We start from the raw sequence: 20,669 nt of genomic DNA on the forward strand, positions 1-20,669 counted from the left end.
TACGTTGCCACCCAGTACTGGTCCTTGACCCTCATGCTTTTTATACGGGGGTCCCTATTAAAACACTGGAGCATGAAGGCCCCCATTTGCACTAAAGTGGAAGCGGTGTGGTGGCCTGGCTCCTGCTCATCATCCAGGATAATGTCGTCCTCTTCATTCTCCTCTCCCCATCCTCGCACAACAGGGATCCCAGAAAGGTTTAAAGCATGCTCTTCTTGCTCCTGCTCATCCGCCCCGGCACCATCCTCCTCTGACTCCTCATCAGACTCCTGTTGTTGACTTGTCTCAGATAGAGTAGCCCCCCCTGGGAATTCATCCAGCATTGCGACTTCCTCATCTTCCCGCTCCTGCTCCTCCACAGCCTGATCAATGACACGACGCAATGCACGCTCCAGAAAGAAGGCATAAGGTACCATGTCACTGATGGCGCCATGGCTGCGACTGACCAGTTTGGTGATCTCCTCAAATGGCCGCAGAAGTCTGCATGTGTCGCGCATGAGCAGCCACTGGCGCGGTGAAAAAAAACCCAGCTCCCCAGAACCGTTTCTTTCGCAGAGTTCATACAGGTAGACGTTAACTGCACGTTTCTGCTGGAGCAGCCTATCAAGCATATAGAAGGTTGAGTTCCATCGCGTCGGGCAATCGCAAATAAGACGTCTGACCGGCAGATGGTGTCGCCGCTGAATGTCAGCAAGGCGAGCCATGGCCGTGTAAGATCTTCTGAAATGGGCCGAGATTTTCCTTGCCTGCCGCAAGATGTCCTGGACCCCAGGGTATTTGACAAGGAATCGCTGCACGACCAAGTTTAAGACGTGTGCCATGCACGGCACGTGCGTGATTTTGCCCTGTTTCAATGCGCTAAGCAGATTGGCACCGTTGTCACACACCACTTTACCAACTGTCAAATTGAGCGGTGTTAGCCACTCATCTGCCTGTGAACGCAAAGCTGAAAGGAGTGCCGGGCCAGTGTGGCTCTTTGCTTCCAGGCACAACAGACGCAGCACGGCATGGCAACGTCTCACCTGGCATGTGGAATAGGTTCTGGGGAGCTTGGGCGGTGCAGTGGAAGAGACGCTAGCAGCGGAAAAGGAGGAGGCAGCTGAGGAGGAGAGGGAGGAGGATGGAGTAGGAGGAGGAGAAGAAGAGTCAGGCCTGCATGCAATCCGTGGCGGTAAAACCAAATCTACACGGGTGCCACGGGTTACATGCTTGACGGCCGTCAGAAGGTTCACCCAGTGGGCAGTAAAACTGATATACCTTCCCTGCCCGTGTTTGCTAGACCACGTGTCTGTGGTCAGATGTATCTTGGCACCGACACTGTGTGCCAGAGATACATTCACTTGCCGCTGAACATGGCCATATAGCTCTGGGATGCCCTTCTCTGAGAAATACTTCCTTCCTGGGACCTTCCATTGTGGTGTTCCAATGGCCACAAATTTGCGAAAGGCCTCCGAGTCCACCAGTTTATATGGCAGTAGTTGGCGGGCTATGAGTTCTGACAAGCCAGCCGCCAACCGTTGGGCAAGAGGGTTATCCGGCGTCATCATTTTTTTACGCTCAAACATTAGGCCCACGGAAGCCTGCCTTTTTGCAGAAAAATGTGAGCTTGGCGTGATGGAAGGTGGAGTGGAGGACAATTGTGAGGAGAGAGGAGAAGGAGAAGTAGAAGACGAGGCTGGACGGTGAGAGCCTGCAGTGTGGCTTTGTGTGTTCCGTTGCTCCCACTGGGCTCGGTGATGGCTGCTCATGTGCCTTCTTAAGGCGGTCGTCCCTAGGTGAGTATTGGGCTTACCGCGACTAACGCGTTGACTGCAAAGATTGCAGATGGCAACGCTATTGTCAGCAGCGGACACGTTAAAAAAAGCCCACACTGCGGAGCCATGTGCCGGTGTCCTGGGAGCGCCAGATGTGACCGTACATGGTCGATGACTCGCTCCTGATACATTTGCAGTCTGCTTTGTCCCTGCTGTGCAATGTAAGTCATTGCTGCTTCTCCTCCCTATCTGCTGGTCCATATCTCCCTCTGAACTCCCCTCCTCTTCCTCTCTTGTGGGCACCCACGTGACATCACTAGACACGTCATCATCAACGTCACCTTCCCCACCGCTATAAGTAGAGTAGGCAGCAACACCGGGGACCAACCTCCTCCTTGGGCTGATCTGGGTACTGGCGTCAGACTGCTGAGTAGCGCTTGTTGCTACCTCCTCTTCCTGATCCAATACCAAGAGTGGCTGCGCATCAGAAATGTCCTCTTGATATGGATCGGAAAATAATTCCAGTGACTCAAGCGGAAGGTATGTGGTGGTGGTGGTGGTGGTCGTGTTGTTGGTGGTAGTGTCTTTGGGGGTGCACATAGCAGAGAGTGAAGAAGAGGGTGCAGATCGAGAGGATGAGGAGGGTGCAGAAGAGTAAGGCTGAGCGAGCCACTCAACCAAGTCTGGTGCATCCTTTAAAGTAATTGAACGCACCTTCTGCAACTTCCCACTTTGGCTCAAGCCTGTTGCTCCTGCCCTACCCCTACCACCCCTGCGGAAGGGCCTGCCTCTTCCTCTGCATGTCATTTTTTAAATGACCCTGTGACAAAACTCTTAGTCCCTATACCGCTGAAGGACTGCTGCAGTATAGGTGAGCGGTCAGCAGTGGTGCACGTCAACCCTATCTATTGTGGACCTATAGCGGTCCTTACAGAACAGCAGACTGTACCGCACTCAAGCCTATGTACCGTAGCACCCTATACCAAGTTACCAGTCCTTATAAGAACTTTTGTGGACCAAGCAGGTTGTGTATTAGTGTTTAGCAGACTGTACGTCAGTCCCTATACCGCTGAAGGACTGCTGCAGTATAGGGCAGCGGTCAGCAGTGGTGCACGTCAACCCTATCTATTGTGGACCGATAGCGGTCCTTACAGAACAGCAGACTGTACCGCACTCAAGCCTATGTACCGTAGCACCCTATACCAAGTTACCAGTCCTTATAAGAACTTTTGTGGACCAAGCAGGTTGTGTATTAGTGTTTAGCAGACTGTACGTCAGTCCCTATACCGCTGAAGGACTGCTGCAGTATAGGGCAGCGGTCAGCAGTGGTGCACGTCAACCCTATCTATTGTGGACCGATAGCGGTCCTTACAGAACAGCAGACTGTACCGCACTCAAGCCTATGTACCGTAGCACCCTATACCAAGTTACCAGTCCTTATAAGAACTTTTGTGGAACAAGCAGGTTGTGTGTTAGTGATTAGCAGACTGTACGTCAGTCCCTATACCAATGAAGGACTGCTGCAGTATAGGGCAGCGGTCAGCAGTAGTGCACGGCAACCCTATGTATTGTGGACCGATAGCGGTCCTTACAGAACAGCAGACTGTACTGCACTCAGGCCTATGTACCGTAGCACCCTATACCAAGTTACCAGTCCTTATAAGAACTTTTGTGGACCAAGCAGGTTGTGTGTTAGTGTTTAGCAGACTGTGCGTCAGTCCCTATACCGCTGAAGGACTGCTGCAGTATAGGGCAGCGGTCAGCAGTAGTGCACGGCAACCCTATGTATTGTGGACCGATAGCGGTCCTTACAGAACAGCAGACTGTAACGCACTCAGGCCTATGTACCGTAGCACCCTATACCAAGTTACCAGTCCTTATAAGAACTTTTGTGGACCAAGCAGGTTGTGTGTTAGTGATTAGCAGACTGTACGTCAGTCCCTATACCAATGAAGGACTGCTGCAGTATAGGGCAGCGGTCAGCAGTAGTGCACGGCAACCCTATGTATTGTGGACCGATAGCGGTCCTTACAGAACAGCAGACTGTAACGCACTCAGGCCTATGTACCGTAGCACCCTATACCAAGTTACCAGTCCTTATAAAAACTTTTGTGGACCAAGCAGGTTGTGTGTTAGTGTTTAGCAGACTGTGCGTCAGTCCCTATACCGCTGAAGGACTGCTGCAGTATAGGGCAGCGGTCAGCAGTAGTGCACGGCAACCCTATGTATTGTGGACCGATAGCGGTCCTTACAGAACAGCAGACTGTAACGCACTCAGGCCTATGTACCGTAGCACCCTATACCAAGTTACCAGTCCTTATAAGAACTTTTGTGGACCAAGCAGGTTGTGTGTTAGTGATTAGCAGACTGTACGTCAGTCCCTATACCAATGAAGGACTGCTGCAGTATAGGGCAGCGGTCAGCAGTAGTGCACGGCAACCCTATGTATTGTGGACCGATAGCGGTCCTTACAGAACAGCAGACTGTAACGCACTCAGGCCTATGTACCGTAGCACCCTATACCAAGTTACCAGTCCTTATAAGAACTTTTGTGGAACAAGCAGGTTGTGTGTTAGTGATTAGCAGACTGTACGTCAGTCCCTATACCAATGAAGGACTGCTGCAGTATAGGGCAGCGGTCAGCAGTAGTGCACGGCAACCCTATGTATTGTGGACCGATAGCGGTCCTTACAGAACAGCAGACTGTAACGCACTCAGGCCTATGTACCGTAGCACCCTATACCAAGTTACCAGTCCTTATAAGAACTTTTGTGGACCAAGCAGGTTGTGTGTTAGTGATTAGCAGACTGTACGTCAGTCCCTATACCAATGAAGGACTGCTGCAGTATAGGGCAGCGGTCAGCAGTAGTGCACGGCAACCCTATGTATTGTGGACCGATAGCGGTCCTTACAGAACAGCAGACTGTAACGCACTCAGGCCTATGTACCGTAGCACCCTATACCAAGTTACCAGTCCTTATAAGAACTTTTGTGGAACAAGCAGGTTGTGTGTTAGTGATTAGCAGACTGTACGTCAGTCCCTATACCAATGAAGGACTGCTGCAGTATAGGGCAGCGGTCAGCAGTAGTGCACGGCAACCCTATGTATTGTGGACCGATAGCGGTCCTTACAGAACAGCAGACTGTAACGCACTCAGGCCTATGTACCGTAGCACCCTATACCAAGTTACCAGTCCTTATAAGAACTTTTGTGGACCAAGCAGGTTGTGTGTTAGTGATTAGCAGACTGTACGTCAGTCCCTATACCAATGAAGGACTGCTGCAGTATAGGGCAGCGGTCAGCAGTAGTGCACGGCAACCCTATGTATTGTGGACCGATAGCGGTCCTTACAGAACAGCAGACTGTACTGCACTCAGGCCTATGTACCGTAGCACCCTATACCAAGTTACCAGTCCTTATAAAAACTTTTGTGGACCAAGCAGGTTGTGTGTTAGTGTTTAGCAGACTGTGCGTCAGTCCCTATACCGCTGAAGGACTGCTGCAGTATAGGGCAGCGGTCAGCAGTAGTGCACGGCAACCCTATGTATTGTGGACCGATAGCGGTCCTTACAGAACAGCAGACTGTAACGCACTCAGGCCTATGTACCGTAGCACCCTATACCAAGTTACCAGTCCTTATAAGAACTTTTGTGGACCAAGCAGGTTGTGTGTTAGTGATTAGCAGACTGTACGTCAGTCCCTATACCAATGAAGGACTGCTGCAGTATAGGGCAGCGGTCAGCAGTAGTGCACGGCAACCCTATGTATTGTGGACCGATAGCGGTCCTTACAGAACAGCAGACTGTACCGCACCCAAGCCTATGTACCGTAGCACCCTAGACAGACCAAGTTACCAGTCCTGATAAAGAGCTTTGTGGAACAAGTGAGTTGTGAATGATTAGCAGACTGCAGCAGAAGGGCAGCAGTCAAGTATAATATTCTTTCTATATTTGGAAGAAAGAATATTATACGTGTACAAGCCTATTACCGTACCACTGATACCAGTCCTGAAAAGAACCTTTGTGGAACTAATAGTAACAGCAAGTCTTTAAAATTATCCTCACTGCCTGACACACTGCTTCCTGCCTGTCCCTATACAAATTGGCAAAAAAGAGTAGGCTGGAACGATTAGCTGGAACAGCTCTTTTGTGGACCTGATAGTAACAGCTAATGATGATGATGATGATGATGATGAAGAAAGACTAATCTGGCTGAGCTGTCCCTAAAATAGCAGCATACAGCGCTCTGTCCCTTTATCTAAACTGACAAAAGAAACTCAGGCTGCTGACCTAACACCTATACCAGTCCTGAAAAGAACTTTTGTGTACCAAATAGCTAGCGTTTTCTCTGTCCCTACTCCACACAGGATCCTTTCCCTACAGTGACAGAAGAAAGAATGTAAAATGGCCACCGGATCGGGTGTATTTATAGGTTAGGGGGAATGTCCAAGTGTCCATGAGCTGTCATGTCTCAATTGGTTGTCCTGTAACACATGATAAACGTGTCACGAAAGGTTAAAGTTCTTGTATACATTAAACACGTAAGTCCGCCGGGGCGAACGACGGAAAAAGGCGTTCGAACCCGCGGACGGCGAAAGTCGGAAATTCGCCGCGAAACGACCGCCGGGCGAACCGTTCGGCCATCACTACTGGGCAGGAAGGAGGTACTGTAAAAGTGGCTGGTATTAAGGTGGTTAACATTCTATGAGGAAGGGAGCAGTAGTATATATAAGGAAAGGCCTATGTATGACGTGTATCTAGATTTCATTAAAGCATTTGCCACAATTAGGGATGAGCCGAACACCCCCCTGTTCGGTTCGCACCAGAACCTGCGAACAGACCTAAACTTCGTGTGAACTTTAGAACCCTATTAAAGTCTATGGGACTCGAACGTTCACAATCTAAAGTGCTAATTTTAAAGGGTAATATGCAAGTTACTGTCCTAAAAAGTGTTTGGGGACCCGGGTCCTGCCCCAGGGGACATGGATCAATGCAAAAAAAAGTTTTAAAAACGGACGTTTTTTTCAGGAGCAGTGATTTTAAAAATGATTAAAGTGAAACAATAAAAGTGTAATATTCCTTTAAATTTCATAGCTGGGGGGTATCTATAGTATGCCTGTGAATGGGGCGCATGTTTCTGGTGCTTAGAACTGTCCCTGCACAAAGTGTCATTTGTGCAGGAAAAAAAGTCTTTTAAAATCACTTGCGGCTAAATTGTCGGCTCCCGTAATACAGAGAACACTCAATGAGTGTACTCTGTATTAGCCGACAATTCATTCATTCATTGATAAAAAAAAAAAAAAAAGCGTGGGGGTTCCCCTAAATTTAATTACCAGGCCCTTCAGGTCTGACATGGATATTAAGGGGAACCCCGTGTCAAATTTAAAAAAATTGACGTGGGGGTCCCCCTAAATATCCACACCAGACCCTTCAGGTCTGATATGGATATTAAGGGGAACCCTGCATCAAATTTTAAAAAAAATTGACGTGGGGGTCCCCCTAAAAATCCATACCAGACCCTTTATCCGAGCACACAACCTGGCAGGCCGCAGGAAAAGAGGGGGGGACGAGAGAGCGGCCCCCCCTCCCTCCTGAACCGTACCAGGCCACATACCCTCAACATTGGGAGGATGCTTTGGGGGTCTGTGACCCCTCAAAGCACCTTGCCCCCATGTTTATGAGGACAAGGGCCTCATCCTCACAACCCTGGCCGGTGGTTCCGCTCTCTCATCCCCCCTCTTTTCCTGCAGCCTGCCAGGTTGCGTGCTTGGATAAAGGGTCTGGTATTGATTTTTAGGGGGACCCCCATGTCAATTTTTTTTTTACTTTGATGCGGGGTTCCCCTTAATATCCATATCAGACCTGAAGGGTCTGGTATGGATATTTAGGGGGACCCCCACGTCAATTTTTTTTAAATTTGACACGGGGTTCCCCTTAATATCCATGTCAGACCTGAAGGGCCTGGTAATTGAATTTAGGGGAACCCCCACGCTTTTTTTTTTTTTATCAATGAATGAATTGTCGGCTAATACAGAGAACACTCATTGAGTGTTCTCTGTATTACGGGGAGCCGACAATTTAGCCAGAAACATGCGCCCCTTCACAGGCATACTATAGATACCCCCCAGCTACGAAATTTAAAGGAGTATTACACTTTTATTGTTGTTGTTTTATTGAGAAATGGCACCCCCAGGTAAATGAAGCAATATTAATGGAGCGACAGGTTTATCAGAATAGGGGTACAATGGATATATTAGTTAAGCTGTGGGGTCCCTGGTTAATAACACCCAGTCTGGGCTAATTCTCTTGGATTCCAAATATAATAGTAAAGAATGTAAGAAGAGAGATCCCCCCCCATCCTATTTATTCTTACACTTGAACCCTTCTTACGCAGAGACAATCCCGATATACATGGAATATCCATAGCACAGTAGCACAGAAAAGTTACAAAGTGGCCGCTTTTGCGGATGATATCCTCCTTTTTTTGTCCAACCCACTGATAACAATCCCCAACCTCTTAAAAGACTTCGCTATATTCCAATACATAGCCCACCTTAAAATTAACTTTGCTAAATCGCATGCCCTTAATATCTCACTACCAGACCCACAAGTAGCCCTCAGTAAGCAAAACTTCCCATTCATCTGGAAATCAGACGCTTTGACTTACCTGGGGATCCAATTACCTGCTAATTTATCTGATATCTTCCCAAAAAATGATCTCCCATTACTAAAAACCTTCAAAGAAGATCTTCCAAAATGGAACAAGGCCCACTTCTCATGGTTCGGAAGAGCGGCAATAGTAAAAATGAACATCTTACCACGCATCCTTTACCTCTCACAAACAATCCCCATCCAACTCCCTAAGCCCTTTCTAAATAACATCTCCAAAATATGTAGAGAATTCATTTGGAATCTCAAACGGCCCAGAATCAGTTATACACAGCTGATTAAACCAAAAACCAAAGGGGGAATTGGATTACCAGACATTCAACACTACTACTGGGCTTGTCAGTTACAACGTGTTATAGACTGGCACACGAATCAAAAATCAAAGGACTGGATAGCTTTAGAAAATGCATTCTCTGACCACCCCATAGCCGGGTTCCCCTGGACCAAGTACGAACTTCTAAGAGAAAACATTAAGAATCACCCAACAATAAGCGCCACACTGAAATGCTTTAAACAAACCAATCGTCTATTCCATCTCTCAAAAAACCCAGGCCCCCTCTCGCCAGTCCTCTCTAATCCACACTTCCCACCTGGTATGGATCGCCACCCGTTTACACATTCGCAACCAACTATAGGTCTAAGATTGCATCACATAGTCAGGAGAGGTCAGCTACTACCCCGGGAACAGCTAGTAGAGACGTGGCAAGCACACAAACTTACTCCCCTTTCCTATTGGCAACTCAAACACTTTACTGATAGTGTCAACAATCAATCAGATCTCTCTGACAAGTTGACTGAGTTCGAAAATATGTGTCTAAGTAGTGAATCACAACGTCATATTATATCCAAAATACAGAATGTTTTTGTTAATCATGGTCAGTGTGAAAGGAAGAAAAACACATGCCTACCTTTATCTTCAGCTCATAGACTTCTTTCTTTAGTTCATCAGGATTTTTTATGACGGTAACAGCTCCAGTAATGCTGTTTATACCAAAAGCTCCATCATCTCCTGTAAAAAAAAAGGAAGAGCTATGATCACTATATTGTAACCTTCAAGCTGAAACTGTAGAGTGGATGTAGAGTTAAAAATAGGGAAGAGTTTGGGGGGGCGGAGCTTGGAGATGGCAGAGGAGTGAGACATGCGCTCTGAGAGCCCTGACCCTCCACCTGGTCATTAGACGGTGATGGAATACCTGGAATGCCAGACTATGAGGCGGTAGCCTACATGCGGTAAGCAGCACGGGGATGAAGAGAAGAGAGAGGCAGCGGAGACAGACAGCACAGCCTGAGATTGAACTGTTTTTCCCCCATACACGAGCCTCGCAGAGACACGCAGAGCCTGATACAGAGAATGCTGAGGGACGAGCGGTGCACGTGACACACCAGAAAATGAGAGAGCCGGCGTGGTCTTTTCCTGCTGTATCAGCCGAGAGTGACATGGAGGAACAACACGCTGAATATGAGGAACAGAAAGGAGGGAGAGCTGGAGATCTGGACCTGAGAACACTATTGCAACCCCTCCCTACCCGTGCAGACCTGCTGGCACTACCGACTCGAGCAGACATGGAGGCAATGGTGGCTCGTCTGGAGGAGATGCACCGCAGAGAGCTCAAGGCTGTACAGGTAGAAGTTCAGCAGCTGACAGAGAGACTGGTGAGTGGGGAGACCGCATGGTCCTCCCTGGAAAACCGAGTTTACCATCTAGAGCAGGTACAGAATGTACAAACCTCCCAGGTCTCTGCTATGCAACTACGGCTGGAAGAGTTAGAAGACCGTAGTAGACGACAGAATCTACGGTTTAGGGGGGTCCCGGAGGCTATAGGACGGGATATGCTGCAGGCTACAATTTCTTCAATATGTGAAAAATTAGCTGGTCCCCTCTCCCAACCCTTGGAATTTGAAAGAGTGCATAGAGCCCCGGGTCCCCTGGCGACAAACGCAAACAGGCCAAGGGATGTGAAATGTCGTTTCTTTCGTTTTGCACAGAAGGAGTTAATAAGCTGTAATGCTTGGGAAAGTGGAGATTTAGAACAGGACGGGGCTTTGGTGAAAATATTGCCTGATCTCTCACGGGCCACCCTGCAGCGTAGGGCAATGTTGCGCCCACTTCTGGATAAAATCAAGATGATGGGGGGGTCCTATAGGTGGGGCTACCCCATCGCGTTAATTATAAAAAAAAAACTCAACGACATTTACCTTGCGATACCCGACGGAACTCCCGGAGTTATTTGCCTTCCTTGAAGTGGAGGCGTTTGGGATACAGAACTGGTTGCAACCAATAGTAAACACCTTAAGAAATAAAGTCTCCAGTAGAGAAAGGGGACCAAGTACTCCAGAAAGAGATGGACTGACAAGAGAAAGGACAATTTCACTTTAAATAGAAGGGAAGATATGGGGTTCGGGTGGGATGCTCCCCTATCATGGTCTCCTCTTTTTCATTAGCTAAAAGGGGCTGCTCCCGCCTGACTCCCCTTTTTTCTTTCCCCTTTCCCCTTTTTTTGTAATATCTTATTGGACTTTTTTTCCTTTTTTTTTCTTTCTTTTTTTTCCCCTCTCCTGGAGGAGGCTGGGTGGAGCGGGTGTCTCGGGGGGTGGATGGAGGGGGGGTTAGGGGGGGATTTCCCCCCCCTTTGTCTTCCCTCCCCCCGGGGAGGCCCATGGGGTGTTCACCCGGGCCTTCCCTGAGTGTGGAGATGGATAGCTGAGCCGTGAATGCTTTAGACTTTAGAATTGAGATATCGCCCCTTTATATACCTGAAAAGAAAGAAGGAAGGAACCCTTTTTTTTTTTAGGGGGAAGTCGGTTAATCTCTATCTTTACCCTTTTTTTTTCAAGGGGGGGTCTTCTCTTTCCACCCCCCCCCCTTTTTTTTTTTTTTTTTGAGGTTTGGGGGGTCTGGCCCCACACTGGGGTAGGAAAATAGAGGTAGTAGGCGCACAGAGGGAGGGGTGGGAGGTGGTTACACTGGAGGGGGGAGTATATAGGGTATTTGGGGAAGACAAACTGGGACACATAAGAGGAATGTGTTTTTTTTGGTGTTTTTTTGTTTGCTGTGAAAGTAATATTATATCACTGTGGCATCACTGTACAATTTGATGGTGCCTAATAGATATGGCACCCTTATTTAAAAACACATGTTTTTTTTTTTAGGAGGCAGGGGGAGGGGGGGAGAGAGGAGACGGTAATGGATAAAGAGGGGTAATGGTGTTTTTTTTGATGTAGGTGTGTATGCATACACAGGTGTGTGTTTATAGGAATGTATATGTATGTATATATATACACGAGGAAAGAAAGAATTGTAGAGAGCAATGGAATATATAAGAGGAATGGTATTATCGTCCCTATTGTAACTATATCATTAGATTGTAATCATGTTATGAAATAATGGAAACTAGCACTGTTTTTTTTTTTTTTCTGATTGTATTATTGCATAATTTAGGTGGCACCATACAACTTGGTATGTGTATATGGAACACTAGGGGGGAATATTCTGATTAAGTTTTGAAAGAGGAAGGTTGAGAATATATGGAATAAACAGGAAAAACAGGAAAATCTAGAGGGAAGATATAAATAATAAATAAGAGGGAGAGAGGGGAGAAAGTACCAGATCTGTTCATACTGATAGCTTACACAAGATGGGAACTCTAGGGAATCTAAGATAGAACGCACAGTGATTGTAAGTGGGAGGTAGCAAGAGAGGAGCAGAAGTGGGAAAGAGTAAGAAAGAGGAATGTGGGAGAAGACTATCATTTCCCCTTGGGGGATGGTGGGGTGGAAGGTGCAACGGGAGGAGGGAATAGAAGGAAGGCATGTAGGTATAGGTAAAAAGGCGAGGTAACATGGAAAGGAAGCCCTAAATGGGGGCTATAGGACCGGGTGGAGGGGATTGGGAACAGAGCTCTCGGCTCTATGCTGAATCCAAGCCGAACCCCAAATTAGGTCTACACCCACCTGAGCCAGACGGTTGGAGGCTCAGAGGGGAGTGTCTCTCTTAGGGGTATTGTTTTTTTTTTCTCCCTCTCTCCCCTCCCCTCCCCCTCCCCCAGGATGGAGGGGATAAGGGTGACCTCTATGAATGTTAAGGGACTTAATGTCCCCGAAAAAAGAAGGATGCTATTAAATGATTTGAAACGTCACCGAACAGATGTAGCATTTGTACAGGAAACACATTTTAGGACGGGTGGACTCCCCTTGCTTCAGAACAGATTTTTTACCTGTGTTTATCGTGCACACAATCAAGAAGCAAAATCTAAGGGGGTGTCCATTCTCATATCTAATCGGATATCTTGGTCTCTTTTGGATAAACGAGTGGATGGGAATGGACGCTTCCTATTTCTTAACGGCCATATTGATGGAGTAAAAGTAACTTTGGCTACGATATATGCACCAAACATACAACAAGATGCTTTTTTAAACAAAACTTTGAGAAAACTAGCAGAATTTGTAGAAGGAAAGTTGATTCTGGGAGGAGACTTTAATGTCTCCCTGGACCCCAGAATAGATACCTCTATGGGATCATCCTCGACCCCAGACGGTGTTAGGAAGAGGGTCAAACGGGAGATGCAGGAGATGCAGTTGGTAGATGTATGGCGGATTTTTCATGCAGGAGAAAAGGATTATACTTTTTTTTTCCAACCCGCATCAACAGTACTCCCGTATTGATCTATTCCTTGTGCCACACTACCTACTCACGTCGGTAATAGAAGTGACGATAGGAAATATAACCTGGTCAGACCATGCGCCGGTTACATTGCAGATCTCCCTGTCTAGCCCGGCTCGCTCCTCGGGACGTAGCTGGCATTTGAATGAAAGTCTGCTACAGAAAGCAGATATACAGGAGGATATAACAAAGGAAATGATGGCATACTTTCAGACCAACGACACCCCGGGGAGCGACCCGGGCATGATATGGGAGGCACATAAAGTGGTTATGCGGGGGATTTTGATTAAACATGGCTCCCAAATGAAAAAAGCACGAGAAGCGCAGATAACAAAAATATTGGAAGAAATTCAAAAACTTGAAATGCAACATAAGAAAGTACAGACACCACTCCTGGGGAAAGATCTAGCACATCTGAGGAGGCAGATGACAGATCTGCTCTGTTATAAGGCGAAAGCGGTGATACAGGCAGGGAAGAGAACAGGGTATGAACTAGGAGACAATTGTGGTAGAGTGCTGGCGGGGAAGCTTACCGTATATACTCGAGTATAAGCCGAGATTTTCAGCCTCTTTTTTGAGGCTGAAAGTGCCCCCCTCGGCTTATACTCGAGTCATCGCTGTCTGCCCGCTCGATCAGCGTGTCGAGCAGACAGACAGCGGCCATTCTATGATTCAAAAGCCGCGCCTCCGGCTCCGCCTTCGCCTGTGATAGGCGGAACACTGAATTTCCCAGCAGCCTGTGTTCCGCCTATCACGGGCATCGTCTCATCCTCGTACTACGGACGAGGATGATACGACGTCCGTGATAGGCGGAACACAGGCTGCTGGGAAATTCAGTGTTCCGCCTATCACAGGCGAAGGAGGAGGCGCGGCTTTTGAATTTTACAATGGCCGCCGACGAAGAGGGCACGGGACGGAGGCAAGGCAAGGCACGGCACGGGACGGGACGGGACGAAGGCAAGGCACGACATGGGACGGAGGCTCGGGACAAAGGCTCGGGACACAGGTAGGCTGGACACACACACACACACACACACACACACACACACACACACACACACACACACACACACACACACACACACACACACACACACACCTGTACTGCCCACTAAACATGATGGGATTTTTGTCGTGGCTATGACGCAAAGTGGCTGCTGGATGGTCTTCTCTGTGTGGGTGGCCAGCGGGAATAAATCTGCGACTCAACTATTCCCTTTTCCCTGCCAAAGTGAATGGGTCCTCAGCCCTGGTTCACACTATATTGCCATGCAGCTAACACTGCAAACCCTATTCATTTCCGCACTGCGTTTTGCGATCTGCTGCGGGTGTAGGTGCAGGTAGGCTGGACACACACACACACACACACACACACACACACGGATGGAGACACACACACACGGATGGATGGATGGATGGAGACACACACACACACAGGGATGGATGGATACACACACACACAGGGATGGATGGATGGATGGAGACACACACACACAGGGATGGATGGATGGATGGATGGAGACACACACACACAGGGATGGATGGATGGATGGATGGAGACACACACACACAGGGATGGATGGATGGATGGACACACACACACACAGGGATGGATGGACGGACACACAGGGATGGACGGACACACAGGGATGGACGGACACACAGGGATGGACGGACACACACACAGGGATGGACAGGCATGTCTCACCCTCGGCTTATACACGAGTCAATAAGTTTGCCAGTTTTTTTGGGGGTAAATTGGGGGCCTCGGCTTATATTCGGGTCGGCCTATACTCGAGTATATACGGTAAGTAGAAGGGGAGGACAATCTACATACCCAATATAAAGGGAAGAAATGGACAGCTAATTACAATGCCCAAAGATATAGCGCAGAGGTTCAAAGAATACTATGCGGCCTTTTACAATTTGACACCCCCTTCCTTTCCCATGGCTAAAGTGGAGGATTATTTATCCTCGGCAGGTCTTCATAGACTGCCCTCTCCGGTCCGTAACAGCTTAGAAATCCCAATAACTGTTGAAGAATTAAGTGTAGCAATAAAATCAGTCAAAAAAGGGAAGACACCAGGCCCGGATGGATATACAATACAATATTATAGGAACTTCTTTCCAATATTAGGTCCACATATGGTAAAGGTTTTCAATGCGCTCGGCCGGACTGCCGCCGCACCCCCCCCCCCCCCCCCGGGTATGCTTAGGGCACATATCTCAGTTATTCCAAAGGAGGGGAAGGACCCGGTGCGGAGTGTGCAGTTACCGGCCAATCTCATTGTTAAACGTGGATTTAAAACTTTTCACTAAAATATTGGCCTCCCGTCTACAATCGCACTTACATCAGCTGGTGCATTTGGACCAAGTAGGGTTTATCCCCTCACATGAAGCGAGAGATAATGTAATCAAAGTACTAAACTTGGTACACTTTTCCAACCAAACAAAAACCCTGAGTGTCTTTTTAAGTACGGATGCAGAAAAGGCATTTAATCGGGTCAATTGGAGATTTATGTTTGCGGTATTAAGACACATGGGGGTGGGAGAGGGCATGCTACGGTGGATTGCTGGGATATGTGCCTCCCCACAGGCTTTAGTGAGGGTAAATGGAGTTTTTTCAGAACCATTTAAGGTCTCGAATGGAACCCGCCAGGGATGCCCTCTCTCACCCCTATTGTTTGTCCTCTCATTGGAACCACTATTGAATAAAATCTGATCCGGATATTCAGGGACTCCAAATAGGGGGGCATAACTATAAAATATCAGCATATGCAGATGACCTTCTGTTTTCCCTATCTAGACCACACATCTCCCTACCAAACCTTATGGAGGAAATTGTAAGATATGGGGAGATATCAAATCTAAAAATAAATTATACAAAATCGGAGGCAATGGGGGTAGCTCAGCCCTTAGGGGTACAACAGACTATACGGCCTAATTATAGCTTTAAATGGGTGAATGCAGCACTTAAGTATTTAGGTACATATATACCAGATAAGATGGAGAAGACTTTTACAGCTAATTTCCCCCCGCTACTACAGGAAATTCGGGCACTATTAGACAAATGGAAACAGGGATTACATTCGTGGTTTGCCAGATGTAATATTATAAAAATTAACATACTGCCAAAACTGTTATATCTATTCCAGACCTTACCTATAGATATTCCAACACTTTTTTTCTGCCAGATAGATACTCTTTTCACTAAATTTATATGGGCGAACAAACGACCAAGGATCAATAGAAACATCATGAGAGCTCCTAAACGTTACGGTGGCCAGGCAGTACCAGATATGTTTAAATATTATCAGGCAGTACATATTGTCAGAATGATAGACTGGTGTAGACACACAGAATTTAAATTATGGACAGAAATAGAACAAAAATGCAGTCCTGTACCCCTACGCAGGGCAATCTGGTGTTATACAGCATTACCAGAATTGCTTAAAAAACACCCACATATAGGCCCAACGTTGCGGATAGGGGCTAAGATCAGTCGAAATCCTCAATTCTCTACAACAAATTCACCACTATTTCCCATTCTGGGTAACCCTGGGTTTTTACCGGGAATGGAACCAGGAACATTTCAGGGACTAGAAAGGGGCTATACCCAAGCATCGCACTTTCTAGAATTGGAAACATGGCCTTCGATCGCCACATTGATGCAACGAGGAGGTCGATATGAAATACATTTTTGGGAGGCATTACAGTTGCGACATTTTTTTCAATCATTAGGACCGGCGTCAGACTATCAAAGACAACTGACAAAGTTCGAGATATACTTTGAGGAGAAAGAGCCCCTCTCACGGGTAATCTCTAAAATATATGAATTGTTGAATGCCCCTCCAGAAGGTTTTAAAATGCCTGGAATTGAGAAATGGGAGAAGGACCTGGGAAAGACCTTTTCACCCACACAACGGCAGAAGATTATATATCTGGCATTAAACTCATTGATCTGCTCGCGGACTCAGGAATCTAATTATAAGATATTGACGCAGTGGTATTATACCCCGTCAAAACTCTGTAAGTTCTTTCCAGAGGCTTCTGACCGTTGTTGGCGGTGTAATAAGGAACGGGGGACTTTGATGCACATATTTTGGCAATGCCCTAAGATAAGACAATATTGGCTAGAAGTACAAAAGATCTCTCAAAAATTTACATCATACCAGATCCCAGAAGATCCGCCCTTTTTTTGCTTCATTGTACAGAAATACCTTTACAAACATATAGGAAATCAGTGATATGCCATCTAGTCAATGCAGCTAAGGCAGGAATCGCACTCAGATGGAAAGATTCCAGGCCACCTTCAATTGCAATGTGGCTAAATAGAGTAAGAAACGTGAGTGCCATAGAGGACTAAGTTCTCTCTGCCCAAGATAGAAAGGATCAATATGATGAAACTTGGAGATCTTGGAACTCATTTATGAATTCTGAGGAAGGGAAGAATCTGTTGGGGAACAAAGTAGAGGAGTGAGTCCGCACGTACTTGAATGCTTTGAACCCCCTATGGGGGCTGGGAAGTACTTGTCTCCTGCGAGGGGGCGAGGGGATAGGGGAGGGCGAGAGGAGGAGGGGGGAGCGGAGGAGGGGGGAGCGGAGGGGTGGGGGAAGGGGGTAAATAATAATAATAATTTTTTTCTCTGAGTTGGGGTAAGGGTTTAAAAAAAAATATAGATAAAAGATGAGGGAAGTTCGGGGGAGCAATAATTGGGGGAAATAAGATTTATAATAGATAAAACTGGAATAGATAGATAATATATATAAATTGGAAGATACAATGTGTAGATAGAACAATTTGGTTTAATTTATAAAAATGAAGAGGAAAATGGAATATGTTCTATAGGATATAAGATATATCTATTGTGGTAGTATGGTACCCCACCAGCGGAAAGATGCAGGGTTCTCAACCAGGCAGGTTGAGGGGCTCCAGGAAAGTTCTTTGTTTGTGAGGAAACTGGCTTTTCAGTTTCCTCATTGTTTTCAAGAATCCAATTTGGGACCCGAAGCCCGGAGATTCCATAGCGTTATGGGTGGGACGGAATCTCCAATCCTGGTACCGGGTTTTGGGAACAGCCAGAAGTCTTTCTGGATGATTGCACAGGTGGGTCCTGGGTTTAAAACAGAGCCAAGACCATGGTTCTGGGCTCCACCCTCCCGAGGAGTCCAGGCGTGCAAGGGAGAAACATGCATGTTTGCATGGTATAGCTAGAAGGCTGAAGTGTAAGCCTGAACGGCGGTATTGCTGAGGAGAGCCAGGTGGCTCGGTACTTTTCGTTTTATGACTACGCTGCTGCTGTGTGAAGCTGAAACCCTCCTGTTATTTGGCTTATTTTGTTTTGCCTTTAATAAAAGTGGGCCAACAAGCCCTTAAATTATATAACTGGCATGGACTCTGCTCACTGGTGTGCTCTACCCTTAAGCTAAAACAACCCGTGATGTTACAAGTGGTGGAGAATGCGGGCAGACCTGGAGATCCCTGCAAAAAGTGAGTTCATCAGTTATATGAACTGTGTTTGTGTGCATGAGACAGCACAATCTGTGTGTGCAGCTGAGGAGAGCTTGCACGAAGAGAAAAGCAACTTGCTTTAAAGTGACAGCGTTAAATTTTTTTTTGCTGGAAGGTGCAAAAGTCTGGTGGAGAGACTGCAAAGATGAAGCAAGGGTTTGAGCCTGCTGGAGAGTATTGCAGACTGTTTTTTGCTACACCAACCCCAGTTAAAGGGGACGTGCATATTGTTGCCCCTGACAACGCTGGTGCAAGCAGGCCAGCTATAAATGTGCAGAAGCCTAATTTTGAAAGAGGATGCAATTGGGGAAGCCCTGTTAAGGCTCTGAAACAAGAGCGCTGTTTGCGGTGCAGAGAGTGGGGTCATGTTGTCGCCACGTGCCCATTGTCTCGGTCTCCAATACAAAGTGACATGGCCAGACAAAAGTCTACAACAACGTTTGGGAAGCCTGATTTGTGTGCCAGGACAACATGCTGAACGGAAGTTGGAGAGGTATGTGGTTGCCCGTAGCAACAGTGGTAATGTGAAGGCTGCAGAACACCACATGAGAAAAGTATTGCCTGCAGAGGATGGTGGCAAGGTGAAAGCAACAATGCTACAAGGAGTTCAAAATCGCTGCATTTGGGAGAGTCAAAGTACAGCTGGAAGAGTGCCGTCTCCCTTGGCAACAGGAGATGGGGTGTTAACTGGAAGGAGGAGCTACAGTGGAGATGTGGAGCGGCGTCCCACTAAAGATATGTGCAGAAATGTACCAAGCCTGGAATGTGGTCAACTGGGGCATGGAATTTTTTCTTGTCCCAGGTTATGGAACATGCCTGGAGATGTAGTTACTGGGCAGAAGTCTTTGTCCGCAAGCCCAGATTTGTGTGCAAACGTGTTTTCAGTCACCTCTGGCAACAGTGAGGAAGTACCTGTTGTGCTTGCAGGGGGTGCTAAGGAGTCAGAAGTGGCTGCTGCAGTTTCGTTCCATGGCCACCAGGGAGAGCTGGCCAATGAAAGAGTAATAAAGGAGAGACAACGTACTCAAATGAAGCCAGAGTTACCTGCTACAGATTATGGTAAGACTGTTGCAGTTTGTGGAACTGATCCCGGTGAAGTGGGAGTATATCCGGCTGGGAGATCAGCAGAAGGTGTAAAAATGGACTTGCTGCAGTGTGCTACCCTGAGTAGTGGGGAGACACAGGTTGAAGCTCAACCTGCAGCAAGGTTAAGAACTCAAAAAGACTGGACTCTGTGTGTGCCTGGTGTAATCCACCAGAGTGCTGGAAGTGGTAACCTAGGGGTGACCAATACAGTTTGTATGCCATGTTCCCTAGTGACTGATGCTACAGAGATGCCCAGGGAAACCTACCAGGAGCCTGCAGAGGTGAGGCACGTGGTTTCCCAGGACAACTGTGGAGCCGCCCTAATGGGCAAAATAATGCCTTTGGAGAGGAAGGGTGGTGTGCTGAGCGGTACACGGGGTGCTGAGTGTACTGACCAAAGACAGCCTGTTAAAGCTTATAACACTGCTATGTCTATGAATGCTGATGGTAAAGGTATTGCCGATGATAAATGTACTTATTCTCATTTGTTCAAAAGTAATGAGGAAAGATGGATGTCTCCCTTGGCAACCAGACACAGAGCCACAGGGTTGTCCATGGAAGTTTCAGAGGCTCTCCATGCGTTTGAGCCAGAGATTTTCCAGGACAGCACTGAACTTGCTCTGGTGGAACAGACTGGGTCTACACCATGCAGTGATAGTTTGTGTGAGCAGTCTGTTTACCATATGTGCAGTGGCGGAATTATCAGGGTCGCAACAGTCGCAGTTGCGACTGGGCCCTGGAATTCCATCACTGTGGGGGGGCCCCGGCGTGGTTGCTATCCACAGGGCTGTGAGTGGAGAGCGTGTCTCATGTAAACAGCAGCACAGAGACACCGGGACTTGGGAGTGAAGTTTCGTCCGCTCTCGCAAAGCACACAGCTGATCCTGCTCCCCCTTCGGCCCCCCCCTCCCCTCCTCTCTCGTGTGTTCTCTGCTCTCTGCGGGCATTCAGGTGTGAAGCGAACAAGCTCACATTTCCCGCAGAGAAC

General features: G+C 47.4%; 1 protein-coding gene across 4 annotated transcripts in view; it reads right to left on the minus strand.

The window, feature by feature from the left end:
• The window catches only part of CDHR1 (cadherin related family member 1), a 265,262-nt gene that overhangs the window by 115,071 nt on the left and 129,522 nt on the right, over positions 1–20,669 (minus strand). For all 4 annotated transcript variants that reach the window (XM_077454893.1, XM_077454892.1, XM_077454894.1 and 1 more), the window contains one exon: positions 9,332–9,432. In XM_077454893.1, coding sequence (XP_077311019.1) covers positions 9,332–9,432 — 101 coding nt within the window. The remainder of the gene's footprint in view (positions 1–9,331; positions 9,433–20,669) is intronic.

This window comes from Lithobates pipiens, unplaced genomic scaffold, assembly GCF_037356315.1.
Source record: "Lithobates pipiens isolate NorthernLeopardFrog02 unplaced genomic scaffold, aLitPip1_a1.2 Scaffold_25, whole genome shotgun sequence".
Classification (NCBI taxonomy): domain Eukaryota; kingdom Metazoa; phylum Chordata; class Amphibia; order Anura; family Ranidae; genus Lithobates; species Lithobates pipiens.